Source organism: Sander lucioperca, chromosome 19 (assembly GCF_008315115.2).
Source record: "Sander lucioperca isolate FBNREF2018 chromosome 19, SLUC_FBN_1.2, whole genome shotgun sequence".
NCBI classification, from domain to species: Eukaryota; Metazoa; Chordata; class Actinopteri; order Perciformes; family Percidae; genus Sander; species Sander lucioperca.
Window position 1 is genome coordinate 9,738,944 of NC_050191.1, and position 16,249 is coordinate 9,755,192.

Here is a 16,249-nt window from a genome sequence, read left to right on the forward strand (position 1 = left end):
GAAGTAGCTTTTGCTCTAGATGTTATGTTGTCTGGTAGTATATGTGCTGTGCTATTGCAGTGAACCTGTTCATCAAACAACCGAAGCATGCCGGTAAAGACAAGTTTGCTAGAAAAGAAACACCAGCTGCAGACTAGCTTTGTCGTACTGTCTTTTTGTTGTTGTTCCATACCATACAGCTCTCAACAGACGTAAACTGCCCTCCCCTCACTGGTACTACCAACATATCAACGTGCCAGGGTTGGGATTATCTTCCTGACTTTCACCTTCAACAAATGTTCCAGGCTCAGCACTCATAACTCTGCTGGCTGGCTGGCCCAGGCTGCTGAAATATGATCAGCCCACAGTTGCCTTGACAGTTTTTTAGGAGGAGGAGGAGGGGGGGGGGGGTTGTGTGTGTGTCTGAACACATGCACGTGTGTGTAGGAGGGGTCACACACACTCTTTTGTTTTTCCTCTGAAAGCTGAGAAGAAGGAATGTCTGCCTCCCAGCTGTCCTTAGCAGTGAGGGTGATAGAAGAGAGCAGGGGGAGCTCACTGTTCGCCTTCGTTAACATCCTCCCATCTGTTACTCGAGGGCAGAGTGTGTGTGTATGCTTGTATCTTTGGGGTTAGAAAGAGGGTCACACAATGGTGATACCCCCCCCCAGCCCTCACCCAGTTTGGCCTCTCATGCATATTTAACCCTTCAAATGCAAAGTTGTCTGTTGTCCTGTTCGGAGGCACGCTGCTTAAATCTGTCACTGTGCCCCATCCCTCAGCGAGCGGGGACAATGGGGTGTAATAGCAGCACACGTGGCTTGCTAAATGCATTGCAACAGCAGGGGAGGAATGGGTGGGGAGAGGGAGGATGTTTCTGTCTGTTTAGAGACTTCCTTCACCCTGGGTGTATGCTGCGTGTGTGTTTGATTCTGTGTGTTGCAGCTGCAGGAAGAGTGACGGGCGGACAGCTAAGTTCTCTGGAAATGTTCTTTCGGAACCTTCAGCCGTTAGACTCATTTTTTTTCTGGCAAACTTCCTGTTTACTGTAGAAATGACACTGTTGGCTTTGGCACCAGTGTACAATACGGACATTGGTTGACTTTTTTAGGAGTGTGTGTGGTGATGAAATGAGTGACCACACCTCTGTCTGATACTCATACCCCTGACTATGCACACACACACACGCACGCACGCACGCACGCACGCACACACGCACGCACGCACACACACACGCACACAAATTCACAACAACAATAGGATGTCAGTGAGCAACACAAACACGCTGTTTACAAAGGCGCATTGGGACCCTTGCAACCTACACTTGCATAGTGAGTAAACTGTCCGTCTGTATCTGTGTGTACTCAGGCTTTTGTATAAATATGCCGGCAACTCCCTCACACTGCCTCCCTGTTCTTCATCCTCCTCCTCCACCTCCTCCCCCCTTCGTCCGCAGTTAGGTCCCTCCACCTTCCCTCAGAGTCCCTGGAGATGGAACAACGGTGCTTTTTTAGAAAAATTGGTTCCATGCTTTGAGGCTTCAGCTTTGTTCGCATTCTTTCTGCCCCACAGTAATACAAGTCCAACTTTATAAGCTGTTTTTTTTCGCATTTTGTTTCCCATAACCTTTGCCCCTGTTCAACAAAATCTGCTTTAGTTTTTTCTTTGAGTCAGTTCCCAGCTGTTATGAAAGGACAGAATATGAAAGCAGAAATGAGTCGGACTGCATGTGTGTCAGTGTTACAGCATGACGACTTCTCATTCGCTCACCGCAGAATATGACACTGCAAGTATTGCTCACTCAGACATTAAGCGTCCTATGTTACAGATCCGTTTCCCCCACCCAGGTCAGCGTACAGAGTTATGTCACTTCATACTGTGTGAAGTGTATCTCACTGAGAGCTCGTCTGTGATGTTTGTTTATGTGTGAAAGAATGAAAGTGAGTGCAGCAACCTTAGTACTCTTATACGTACCAAATCACATTTTGCAGTTGCACTATGATTTGCCAAATAATTTAGTGAAACTTTCACTGGAATCAAAGCCAGATTAACGTATAATATCTTTACCGACGCCATGACGCCAAATATCCGTTGTGTTTCCCTTCCACCACCATGAACTGCAGCGACATACTGCCGTGAGTTACTGAATGAGACAACTGTCTGTGGTTAGTATACTGTACGTCTGTAACACCAGGACAGTTGAGTGTGTTATCTAAACTAAAAAGTTGCTAAGAGGGTCTGAAAAGTCGCTGAATCTAGTGAGAAAGTTGCCAAATTGGCAACACTGTCCACAACGTTACTCTTGCATCGCTTCCTGATTCCCAAACTACGGAATGGGCCGATGCCCAAATCACAGAACACGTGCGCGTCAAAACAATTTGTGGCGTTAAAAGGAATTTGCGTTAACTTTTAACTATTATTGCATTCATTTCGACAGCCCTACTTCAAATGTCTTGTTTTGTCCGCCCAACATTCCAAAACCCAAATATATTTAGTTCAATATCATAATATTGAAGCTATTATTAAACCACAGTCCTAAACTAGTGAATCTTTTTGGAAAAAAATGTATATGAAAACGGTTGCAGATTAATTTGCTACTGTACTTCCTTTGTTGCATGCTATTGCCCTCTCTATTCATCTCCGCATTTCCTGTCCTCAACTGCACTGTCATAAAAAGGTACAAAATGGCAAAAAACAACTAACCAGAGCCACTACTTTCCCTCAATGTCAGAAAGGAGTTGGGAGCCCTCCTATTCTTTCCAACACTACCCCACTGTGGGCTCTGCTGCATTGTACTGCACTCTAATAACAACAGCTTGGCTAAAAATCCCATGGATTAGCGGGAGAGATGGGGGAACGTGGCAAAAAAACAAAAACACCCTCAGCCCAAAAATGACAGAAACATCAGAAACAACAGAGCACTTGGGCCGTGGCCAACAAAGGAACAAAAACATATTTACCAGGCCAAAGCGAGCATCATCATCCTCTGGGTCTTTAGCATAATCCAACACACACCCCCCCCCCCCCCCCCCTTTAGCATACATTCACACACACACAAATTCCCCTGCTTCTTCTTGACACACTTAAACACACACTGGAAATCCCACCCTCTTTTATGGCCTATTGTTCTATAGAGCAATCAAACAGCTGGCTACAGAAGTCACCAGTATCTGATCTGCTTTAGAGCGCTCCCAGCTTGTAAAAGAGGATAATTAGAATTTTAATTTGCCTGAGCAAAGGGGGCTGAAACCCTTGTCCCCCCTTGTTTTCCTCAATCCACGCTCCTTGCAGCTTTTAGCGGGCGAGTGCCATTGGTAACAGATGGGGAAAGGGAGATATTCACAGCCAGGCAAACACTTCAGAGCAAGGCAGGGGATTTTAATGCCCCCCATAGCTTCCAGAGTCTCCTCCGGCACAGCCTTAAGACGCTGGATGTTGGGATTAGCAATCAGCCTCATGGGCGCTCTGTCCTGGCCCAGTCCTCCCACTACATGAAGTGTTTCTCCAACCTTTTAGCAATTAAGCTCTTTGACCAGCTTAGCTAGTTGTGTGCCCAAAATATTCCTAATAGTTTTAACCTTTTACGTGTCCACTTTATTTAACTCAATATGGTAAAAGCCAAAGCTTAAGCACTGTTTAAACACAAATGCACTTGACATTTCTGTCATTTTGGAATTCATTAAGTATGTTTAGCTTATTCGCCTTTTCCATTTGCTTTCACAAGGCACGTTTTGTTTTAGTCATAATTTTTTCAACATTGCACTAAATTTCTCTTGAGCAAATTCTTCAGACCAGTGGGAGAACCGCTTGCATTTAACTGTGACTCATTCCCTTCCTCATACGCACAAAACATGGCGTGCTGAAATCCATTCTGGCATTGCTTAGTGCTTTTAATCAGTTTTTTCCCCCTCTGCCTCTGTGTGTGTTTTCAAAGCCAAAACTCAATCTGGGCTGAGAGGGCGATGGAAAAGAGGGAGACAGCATGGTTATTAATCTTAACCACTCTACCATCTCTGGATACTGAACCAGCATTCATTCTTTCCTTTACCAGAGTCTCTCCGTTTGTGCTAACCCAACCCACAGTGCGGTATGTACTGTAGCTGACGGCTGCCTCCTCTTCCCATTGTTGTTGTACAGAGCCTGAACTATTGGTCGACCTGCCATGGCATGTCTCTTTTTGGCTTGTAATTGCTCAGGGCCACAGTGCTCCATGATGCTGTCGTTTTTCTGTGCTCTCTTCCTTTCTTCCCTCCCCCCACCAATGATGACTACCTTTTCCCATCAGTATTTTTCTCTCTTTGTTGTTTCTTCGTAGTCCCCTCGATACTTTCTAACCTCACCTTTCACTTCCCTGGTAACTTGAAAAAAAGTAGTGTCAGTTTTTTGTTGTTGAATATATTTATATGTTTGCCTCACATTCATGTTCTACGGTAGGCGTTTGACATTTTTGACAAGTATAATCCCATGGGAGAGTGATTTTAAATCAAAATTCTTCACTGCTCCAAGTTTAAGAACCACTTTTTTTTTTACTTTTTTTTTTATCTTGCCATATTTTGTCTTCATTTCCTTTTTTCAAGGTGAAATGGGACAGGTATGAGTTGTTCTATTCTATTCTCAGGGGATGTAATGTGCAAGGAAATCTGTGTGCACATGTATGCATTTCTAGTCTATATTTGGACTATGTGTTGTTAGTTGCTACTAATATGCAATATACTGTACAGTGTAGGGCTACAACTAATGATAATCGCAGATTAGTTTCTTGGTAATCGTTTGGTCTATAAATAGTTAAAAGAAATGCCCATTTTGACTCCCCAGAATCCTAGGTGATGAATTGAAATGACTTGTTTTGTCCAATCAACAGTCCACAACACAAATATATTCAGTTTACTAATGTATGTGACAAAACATATCCTCAAATTCTTACATTTAGGAAGCTGGAATCAGAAAATGTTTGTCAGTTTTGCTTGGAAAATGACTAAAACGATTCTCAAAATAGTTGAAAATTATTCAGTCAGTTGAAACATTTAATAATTGACTACTAAATGTTTTAGCTCCAATAGTATGAAACATGCCATTAGGTCAAGCATTAGGACAAGCAAAGTAATATGACATAAGGACAAGCATAGTAACATAAAAGTGGAATAAAATATGATAAAAATATCAGATCTTGGTAAAAATCATACTAGTGCATTGTGCTCTTCCACATACTGTAATGAAGTACCTGGCTGTGTGTGTTTCATGGCGGGTAAAGGCTTGTTGTGGAATTTCTTAATGCCTTCTAACCACTGGTACTTGGGTAAGTGCATTAGATGCAAATGGCATTTAGAAAACTCAGATGATTGAACTGATGATGATTTACTGGCAGGAGAGGGTGCTTTGTTGCATTTCTGAAGGGAACACAAGTTTCAAAAATGGACCTTTTACTGTCTTCATGGTTCGTTTAGACTGACCTGACTTCAATGACCTCTGATCTCTCTGTAAGAATTAACCCTCGAGTGCCTTACACGGAAACCATTTCTTAGCACTAATGCAGGGAATGCTTTATTTTGTTATTGATGGGGATAAATGTTCTGTTGTCAATTTTATGTTCATTTAAGCAAGAAACAAAAAAAATACAATATTTAATGATAATAAAGAGGCGTTGTTTACTTTATAGGCTGTGTTACATTACATTATCTGTGTCACATAACAGTGATATAACCAAAGTATGTATCCTGGGATTCATTCAGAACTTTAATTTGTTTGTTTGAAAAAGTAATAAATACATATTTTTAATTATACCTGATAGAGACAATCATATTGTTGATCGCAATTATTTCTGTGACAATTAATTGTACATTTGAAATTGTTACAGCTCTACATGCATGGCATGTGTACTGTAGCTGTATACTGTTTTTATATGAAAATGAAAGAAAAAAAAACTTTATATGCACATGCCTTTTCTGAGACAATCCTGCAGATATAAATTATATAAAGTCAGATAATGAATGCCGTTAACACTCATCTGTCTTCTGCAGTTGTATCGACTGCCTCCAGCGCACCACAAAAGATCATAACAGTGGCTGTTGGCTAGAGGCTATTGTCCTAAACGGCCCCCTAAGGCCTTTTTGTCCCCTGCTGCCTCCCATCCTGGGGTCATCCATTTATCACCTTTACCCCCTCCATTAACACCATCTACTCCTCAGAGAGCCTTTAGTGGCCGTTTCCAACTGGTATTAACATCCGTTCTGAGTGATCCGATCACAAGTGGACGCCTCTAAGTACAAGTGTTGGGCTGCAGAATGTTTCTCCAAATACATCTTGAGTGACCACTTGTGATCGGATCTCACTTCCTTGCTCTAAATGCAAATAAACGCGTACGTCATTTGCGCTTGCACCTACCTGTAGGCTGGTTGTGTGTGTACATTTCAGTTGTTCCTCTAACATAAATCATACATTAGAAATGTGTGATGGCTAATAAAAAGTGCCGCCTACAGCCTGTCTGTGTGCTGAAATAAGTATGTCTAGGGTCGCTGGGATCTGTGCAGAAGAAAAAGATGTTTTTAATAGTCTGTGTGTTCAGCTCTCAGTACGTTTGTAGCTTCTAACTAAATCTCTGTGGTTTGAAGTTTAGTTTCTATATCTGCTATATTTTACCGTTTGCTTCTAGAAGTCATGTTAAGTTACTGCTGAAGAAAACCCAACATTTCCTGATTTTGCTGCTCCATAATAAAAGCTTTTAAATAACAAAACAAGGGGACTTTTATTCTGAAGAATTTTTAGGAAATAAAACCGCTCCACAGCCACTGTTTTGACCACTCAGCGCTCTGCTTCTCAAATAGCAATCAGTAGAATTAGCTATGTATGAACAGGAATGTCTGTAGTAATATTCTACATATTTGTAGATGTCTGGTCCCAGCTTCTACAACATGACTCTTTTCTGCTTTCTTTGTCTTATATGATAGTTATTAAATACCTTTTGGTTTTGGACTTTTGGTCGAAGAAAATACGTAATTTGGTCTCTGGGTAATGACCATTTTTCACTACTTTCTGACATTTTATAGACCAAACAATAAATCAAGAAGATAGTCAGCAAAAATATTTAGTAATGAAAATAATAATAAGTTGATGCCCCCTGTAGAGAAAGATAGAGTTTGAGTAGGCTTGCAATATCCTCAGTAGTAGTTGTATACCTGTGGTAAGCAGTGTCAGCACTTCTTGAGCACACGCACTAAATCTGTCCCTGGCTGAAACACACCCTTTGGTATCACACGATTTAGTCCTGGGTGTGTCTTTGTGTGTGTGTGTGTGTGTGTGTGTGTGTGTGTGTGTGTGTGTGTGTGTGTGTGGGTGGGTGGGCCCTCGCACATTTGAGTGTTTGCTTTTAATCTTCTGCTGCCAGCTTAGAGCGACGTTTCTTCCCGGAGATTAGTGGATGTTAGAGGCACTGCTGTGGAAATAGTCTCTCTCTCAATCACTAAACACACACAGAAGCAAGACACATTTGCAGTGTTGGTGTGTTTGTTTATGTCAAGCAAGCGATAAGACCCTGCAGCAGACCATGGCTAATATGATTTTATAAATACTCAGACCAGGGATTAAATAATGAGCCAAATGGTCATCAGTGTTGATGGCGTTATTAATGTTCCTTATTGTGGGGATGTTTTAAATGTACTTATGTCTGGGCCTTGTTATGGAGAAAAATCACTGCACATACAGTATAATTCCATTTAATAAATCAAAGACGTACAGATAAAAGAGACTTAATTTGTACATAACAGCCCAGATGGATTTTAAGTATTAAGAGTTAGTATTGAAAAAACATTTCCAATGAAGCCAAGCCCAAAATCTTGCATAACCACTTTACAGATGATCCAGATTAGTAGTAATAAAATCGCTATGTCTGTTTGTCTGTTGGCCATTCTGGAAGATCAGTAATGCTGAAAGCAAAGTCAGCCTCCTGCTGTCGTGTCTCAGTTTACACAGGTGTTAATGTTTTGTCAGACCTGCTGGATTTAGTGTGTGTGTGTGTGTGTGTGTGTGTGTGTGTGTGTGTGTGTGTGTGTGTGTGTGTGTGTGTGTGTGTGTGTGTGTGTGTGTGTGTGTGTGTGTGTGTGTGTGTGTGTGTGTGTGTGCGCAGTAGGGCTAGCATTTTAGTAGGGCTGCACAATTAATTGCAATTGTAACAAAATCGCAATATGGACTAGTGCAATATCTGTTAAAGGCAAAATATGTGTCAAACCATTCCGAATTAAGTATTGTGGCGCTGCAGAGATGTCCCGGCCTACAAATCCTATCCTACAGACTAAAAAAAAAACATCTTTGTGTGGTACAGATCCTCGCAAAAATCACCCTATAATCATTGTAATTTCTTTCAATGTTAATAGTTTTCAATGAAAATGAGAATAATGATGCAAAAACAATCATTCCCTCCAATATCGTGAATCATATCGCAATCGCAGTATCAGTCAAAAGAATCGCAATTAGATATTTTCCTCATATCGTGCAGCCCTAGTATACAGTGTTGGAGCCGTGGGAGTGCAGCACTGCAGCACATTCAGAGAAGAAGCTGGCGTGACACTGCAACATCATAGATGGAGCGTGGGAAGGTGGATCAAAGCACAATTAACGTTAGGGCTTCTGCCTCATCCTGTCTTTATTGGCTGGCTTAAAGCTTCAAGTGTGTCATTAGAGCCAAGAAAATGAGCCTCGCTGAAGATCCTTCTCTCACCACTGGACAGATAGACCCAATACTGGCCTGGGATGAAGACAGTTTAATGAGCAGGAGATAATCGAGAGAAATGAGATCTATATGAAGCTCCTTGTGACATTTTAATCCACTCAAGGCTGTCTCTGCCTAACTTGTCATGTTGATAGATGCAGTGTTTCTCCCTTAACTGTCTAAAAATGCAGCCTAGTTTCAAGTTACAATACCTCAGAGTTTTAATTATCAGCCCAACCTGTCAACTTGACAGAGTTTCTCTGTGAAAAGTTGTTTAACCCAGTGGCAGCTGCCTGCAGCGGAGACCAGCAGACAGTTTATGTCAGCCAAATGATAGTACATCACAATATTCCAGCAGCACCACATTAATGTCATACTAAAATTATCACGGTTCTCTATTAGATTGTGATGGAGCCAGCCATAACAAACATCAGTAGTGATGATCGTAAATACTGTTTATTTTACGTAATATTGGTACATTATTCATCAAAGAACTAGCCACTTGTGAGACAAATTGTCCTTGTTCCCCAAGCAGGCCTGTAATACATTTAAATCCCTGCATCAATTGAAAATCAAGATCTTACATTTTTTGTCTACAGGCAATTTCTAACTCTACTAAGTTTACTTACATGCTTTATAATTATCTTGCTACCTTACATTATTAAAATATGGTTCAGGATCCTAATGTGTCTGCTGGCCTGAAGCTGGTCGTTCCTCACATAAGGAGTAAATGATCATAAGTCCAGCCTCGAGGAAGAAGCTTCATATCTTACTCTTGTCACTTCTTTCTGTGTCTTTAGGTTGTGCGCGGCCACCCGGCGTGCAGCACGGAGACTTGCTGAACCAGACCGAAGCTAACCGGGGCTCCTTTCCCCCGGGCACCCTGCTGACTTATGGCTGCGAGCCTGGCTACACCGCAGATGGAACCACCACCATCATTTGTACCAGCTCTGGAGCCTGGTCCCATCAACCTCCACTCTGCATCAGAAGCAGCGGTGAGCAAGACTCAAAATGACATACATGCGACAAAGCACACAAAAAGTACACTTCATTTAGTGTACTTTTTGTTTTTTATACAATATAAAGTGGTGTATGGTCTGTTTTTCAGATTTTTAAAAAGGTCATTATATCATATCTGTTCAATATCACACAGTATCACAACACCAATAGTGAAGATTGTCCTTGAGAGCCAGCAGGGAACACTGGGAAATTTCTCCCAAAATTTGAGCATTAAAACCACAAGAATCAAACCTGACCACAGGTAGAAATAATAGACATTTTCGGTGCACAGCAGCCACGATTGTGAAAATCTCCACTGCCTCGTCTCTTCCCAGTGTGTTCGCCCCCCACTGAGCCAGAGAACGGGGGCTACCGCTGTCACCCGTCTCCCTGCCACCGGCTCACCCAGAAGACCGTCATTGAGTACTTCTGTGACGAGGGCTACGCTCTGAAGGGAGACTACAAGTTCCTTACCTGTCAGAACGGCGAGTGGGACGGTCCCATGCAGATTAGCTGCCGACTCACACAAGGTCTGTTACCTCAGCTAACTTTTACCCTTATGTATTATAACACACACACACACACACACACACACACACACACACACTCCATGCAGAAAATGTAAATCAAAATCTGTGAATCACATTTGCACTTCCTCATTGTCTCTTCTTGTGCCCCTCAGACAAGGAGCCGAGCTCTCCGCTGGGTATACCTGCTCTGTCTATTGTGGCGTCCACAGCTAGTTCTGTGGCTCTCATCCTGCTGTTAGTGGTGCTGTTTGTTCTTGTACAGCCAAAACTCAAGTCCTTCCATCACAGCAGGTAAGATACACACACATTACTGTATTCTCACCCCAAATACTGTATATGCCAAATGTTTAATTCCACCATATCTGGATTCCAACTCCACACTCTAAATTTCATTAGAAATATCAAATGGTTTGATGATCACTGAGTACAGTATAATAACTGCTCCCCAGTGAGAACAGTGCCGACACAATTGGTCTTTACCTCATGCCAGCAGTTATTAGTGCAGCTATAAACTGCTCTTCAAGAAAAGTAAAGACTCTAGTAAAGATTCTAGTTTATTCCGTCCCAGATCTTATTTTGGTTGCTTTAGCTTATCAGTTATGTTAGAATATGTAATTTTTAATTAGTTTTCCATGCAGTGCAAATCATACTGTAGTTACATTCACACTCAGCATGTTTTTACACAGTCATCTTCTTACTGTATGTCTGCAATATATTTGTGTATATATTAAGTGTAAAAAGTTTTGAGTTGAGTTCATTGTTTAATATAGAAGAGAGTATTTTATAACACAAATGGTACAGATATCCTGCCTGCTAAACATCTCTGATCCTCTGACTTACTGTAATGGACTCCATTGTGAAGTTGTTTCGAGGGAAGTTGACACTTCCCCAGACAACATGAAAAAATTGCTCAATAAAATATCGTCATATTCTTGGAGACATTTCCCCTTTTTGTCATTAAGAGAATGTATATGCCCCACTTGACTCTTCAACCTTTTTTTGTGCATTTTGTTTTCTTCTTGGCTTTAGTGAAATATTGAAAAGGATTTTTTTAATAAGCATTTAGCTTGTTACCCAACCTGTTGTTGCCAGAAACTCTTTAGAGCTTTTAGTTCTGTTTGCTCTAGATATAAGAACACTGCCTTTTTTTGATAGCTGGTGCTGTAAAGGCACCACCCAATAAAGTGACACCGCATATTTTGCCAATCATTCTTTCCGTGGACACACCTTTTATTCTGTTTTGGTTGGAACTAGTTACATAAACAAGTCCTCGTAAGATGCACAAGACCTGGCAACTAGTTTATCAAGTTGGCATTTCCTAAATACTTGAGAAATGAAAGTAAAAGTTTGAAAAAAGAGTTAATCCCATCACAGTCACTAACCGCCTCTATGATAAAAAGGCCACAGTGGTGTGATCTAGTGCTCATTGGCACTCTTGCTGATTGTGTTGTGGGCCTGAGGGCTTAGTGCAGCCTGCTATAAAGGGATTGCACAGGCAACCCAAATCACCTCCTCTCAGAGCTTCTGCTGCAGCACGTAACACACATGACATGCCTATCAACATGAGCCTGGTGTCGTGATCTACCCTGTCCTTCTCTCATCTCACTTTTTTCTTCATCGCTCTGTCCATCAGGAGGGAGCAGGGCGTCTCAGGCCAGTCCAGCTCCATCATGGTTGAGGGCGTCCAGGTGGCACTTCCCTCCTATGAAGAGGCTGTATATGGAAGCGGTGGACCCTGTGGTGCTTCTGGCCCTCCTCCTTCCCCACCACCTCCTCCGGCTCCTCCAGAGTCTCGAGTCCCGATCGTGCTCTCCGAGGGTCTTCCTCAGGGAGCCACGGGAGGCCAAAGCCCCAGCAGAACCCGCCACCACAGAGACTTAGACTTCTGTCTCCCATCCACATCCGCCTCGTCATCCTTCTCCTCGCGGCGTCATGCCGAGACGGTGCTGGTTCATCAGGCCCCCTCTTCCTCCTCTTCTTCATCATCATGGGCTAGAGAGCACCCTGGGGGTGCATGCGCAGGGCCCCTACCTCTCCGTAGAGACTCTGAGAGTAGCGACCAGCACAGTCTGCTTTCTGTCACCTCTACGGATGACTTTTCTGATGGTAAAAGGAAACAGTCTGTTATTCCACCCATTTGCTTCATAACAAGAGCCGACCGATACTGCAGCATATATATATATATATATATATATATATATATTTTACATAAACACATAACCTACACCATTTTTGTAGGAATCCCTGAAATATTTTTAACCATTCTAAGTAGAACAGTGAACTTTGGTGGACAGTTATCTCACATCTTTGGCATTTCTGTACTGCAATTTCATATTACTTATATCTTGCAGACATACAGTATGCAGTGAGCAAATATCTGCGGATTTATCCGTCTAGCTCTGATAACAAGACACAACTTTTTACTCTGTTGTCAAGGACTAGTATAGAAACCTAGAAGACTAATTTCATTGGCCTACATAAATCTATACATTTTAATACAAATGTCAGCCCATTTTCAATGTTATGTATTGTATAGACTCAGGAACTGCTTGAGACAGTAAATCAGTAAATAGCCTACCCCAAATTAGGTTTATAAAATAACTTTCTGTATAAAATAACCCAACCCATTTAAATGATGAACAGTGCAAAATGTTTTTTTTTTTATGGAGAATAGTGTTATAAATAGCCAATTAGGAGCCTGTTTAGTACAACTTATTGTCTTATAGGCTAAGATCTTAATCAGAGAATGTGTTAGGTTAGGTTTCTTTATTAGTACCTAAGGGTACATTTGTTGTAAAGACAGGGTACAGCAGTCCAAGTAAAAAAACAACAACAAACAACAACATCATCATAAAACAGTAGTGTACAACAACTCCGGGGACAAAATATGACAATTGGCCAAATCGGACCTCTCTGACTTCTCATGACGTAAACATACATGAAATCCAGTTACACTTAATTGTTTTTGGTGATGTAATGGATTGGATGACGGTGTGGTGGGTAAATGGAGTGTAGAACCACTGCTCTGGTCTAATTTGCCTGTTCTGTTCCCCTGCAGATATTCCCCTTCTGAAGGAAGCATGAAGCCTCCCAGCCTGCTATCAGCCTCAGCAGCAGAGCCTTTACTTCCCTATCTCTCACTGCTGACCAGGACTGACTGTGGCTGTCAACCTACTTCCCCAAACTCCCCTGAGCAGCCAGCAGAGAAAAGACTAGAACTATGCCCCATTCCCCATGCAACCTCTTCTGCCATTGCTACCCACGCAGAGCACCACTTGACCCAGCTACTTGATCAAACTAAAGGCAAGCCTGTAAAACAAAGTGGTTCCAGCTCAACATAAATTCTGTAGATCCTATGTATATGTAAAACATACAAACTGAGTCACGGTTGTGTACCATAGGCTATGTTTTACCATACACTTGCCTCCTACCAGGTGTAGTTCTCTATATAAACATTGCTCACAGAGGCTTCATAAGAGAAGGCTATGGCAGTCGAGACACGTCGACTGTCTGGGATTACTGTGGATAAAAAGAAGAAAAAAAAACGTGTGATGTTTGCTCCTGATGCTGTGGCGCACAGAATCGTCTTCCCGCTGTACTTGAAAATTTGTGAGTGACGGCTGGGTTTTTTGCAGCCCGCTTTGTGAATGCTGCATGTTGTTTTGAGTTATTGCTGTCACAGCACGGTGGCCCACTCTGAATGAAGCATGAAGCCTCTTCTGTCTCTCTGTTTCTCTCTCAATCTAGTTTTCTGTGTATCCGGGTGGTGTCTAGCATATGGATTAGTGGGATTGAGAACCACTTCACAAAAGCTAAAAGCAGAGTGCAGAGTTTTATGAAGCACCATATCACAACTATAAAAAAAATAAATAAAAAAAACGCTCCTTTCTTTTCTGTTGCCAGCTGCACCCAGTATCTGGAAGGTGCTCCTTCTGTCGCATGAGTGGGATTGATTGGTGTTTTGGTTCCAGGACTGTGCTATGCATCTTACTTGTATAAGGAGAGGGAGACATATAATGTCACAATTTGTCTGAAAGCGGAGGAGAGGGTTTTCTTTCAACATGGCTAAACTTTAAGATTGTTTGTGATTATTTTTCTCCCCACTGTATTTATTGGTGTGTGGCCCAGTTTACTTTACTTTTAGTTGCTGAATCTGAATGCGTGCATGTGTGCGTGTGCGTGTGTGCGTGTGCGTGTGTGCGTGTGTGCGTGTGTGCGTGTGCGTGTGCGTGTGCGTGTGCGTGTGCGTGTGTGTGTGTGTGTGTGTGTGTGTGTGTGTGTGTGTGTGTGTGTCAGCTAGGCAGGAGAGGACATGTCCTCATATGGTAGGCCTCGATACAGCCATTTCCTGATTTTCCTCTCTTCAGATCAGAGACTGGCTTCACAATGTCCCTGTCTTTCACCATAGGAAAATATCCCTCCCAGCATTGAATAAGTCACTTGAACAAACCAGTGTCACTTCAGGCAATGAATCCACTACACAGTGTGTGTATTATTTATCTACTCTCAAGCTAGAATATTTATCATTTTCTGCTGAATGGCTGGAAAACACAAGTCCCCTTGGTGGAACTGGCACTCGCCCACCTTCACACTGAACCGAAGACTTGTGTGCATTATTGACACAACTGCAACTGGTTGCAGTGAAATGCGCCGCCCCCCCCCCGAACTGCCACATACACTCACTCACCCTCCTAACGCCAAGTGCAAATTTAAGACAGAATCACGTTATTTTGTTAATCTTCCTTTGTTTTCATTGCTAGTTGAAAAGCTTTGGTGGTTGAGCTGGTCACCTTGGAAACAGCATGACTCCGAGGGATCCTGAGAATTACTCTTCAAGCTTAACTGCTCAGAAAAAAAAAAACAGAACCCGTCTCCATTTTATTTGGCATTTGTAGCTGTCTGTCATTGTCAATGGCTACATTATTAATGCAAACAGAATGTTGCCTTAGACTTGTACATTTTCTTTTCTTATTTTTTTGTATAATCTTAAGCCTCTGCGTTGGTTGCTTTACAATTTTGCAACGTATTCTGTTTCCCCAATGGCCTTACTCTGTTCTTTTCTATTCTATGCATAAAACTGTCTTTGTGTATTTAGCAATGAGTTTACTTTTGTTGTGGACACAACTAAACAAATGGCCATTCCTCTCTGTCCTCCCCTAGCTTTACAGCTACTGTGATGATGATGATGATGATGATGATGATGATGACAATGATGATGAACCTACAAGTACCTATATTTCACTATTCCGTTGCTTCTCCTTTGCTACAAGACATTAAAATATAATGGGATAATGGGGTAAAAAAAAAAAACTGAAATTAACTTCACGTTCAGAAGCACTGTTGTACGGTGTTGCGTCCCTGAAAAGAACAGGTAAAATAAATACACATCTTGATTTTTAGTTTCAAATGCTTTCAGCTTTGGTTTTTCTCTGTACATGGCAGTGGGTGTGAAGATAGTAATTTAATATTTGTATAAAGTTTAATTTAATTTTACAGTGTGTATATAACTTTCTAATTAAAGCTTTCTTTTGAATGTGGAAGGTGATGTGTCATTATTTAAGCTCATGTGTTGTCCTGTGTTACTGTGTAAAATGATGGTGATTGATCTAACTGACATAAAGTACACATTTTCAGACTGAAAGTTAGGGCAAATTTCACGGATCTATCAACCACGGTTATGTGTATCTGCTTGTAGTAGTCAAAAGAATATGATTACATTTTCCTTTGGATTAGATCCTGGAAGATCTGAACCTTCAATGAAAATCCTGCTTCTGTTTTATATCAGCTGGAATGAATGCACTAGCCTACTTCCTGGCACTGTGTAACCAGTAATCATTGTAATAACTAAAGCTATTTATAGTGTGCCTTAGGTTTATGGTATAGTACATTAGTCACATTATAGTACCTCATGATACTCTTATCAGCTATGAGATCACTATAAAAACTCTGTACTTTAGTGTGGTACTCCATCTGCTCAATTCAAAAGCAATCATTTACCAGTCTAAAGGGAAAGTACATGTATTCCTAGTCAAAGGTCGTT

The 16,249-nt window shown here is 41.6% G+C and overlaps 1 protein-coding gene across 1 annotated transcript in view; it reads left to right on the forward strand.

Moving 5' to 3' along the window:
* The window catches only part of susd6 (sushi domain containing 6), a 34,441-nt gene extending 18,695 nt beyond the window's left edge, over positions 1-15,746 (forward strand). The window contains exons 3-7 of the mRNA XM_031322324.2: positions 9,481-9,675; positions 10,015-10,209; positions 10,362-10,500; positions 11,843-12,315; positions 13,268-15,746. Of these exons, the coding sequence (XP_031178184.1) occupies positions 9,481-9,675; positions 10,015-10,209; positions 10,362-10,500; positions 11,843-12,315; positions 13,268-13,293 (1,028 nt within the window). The 3' untranslated portion in view covers positions 13,294-15,746. The remainder of the gene's footprint in view (positions 1-9,480; positions 9,676-10,014; positions 10,210-10,361; positions 10,501-11,842; positions 12,316-13,267) is intronic.
* Positions 15,747-16,249: the final 503 nt, after the last annotated feature.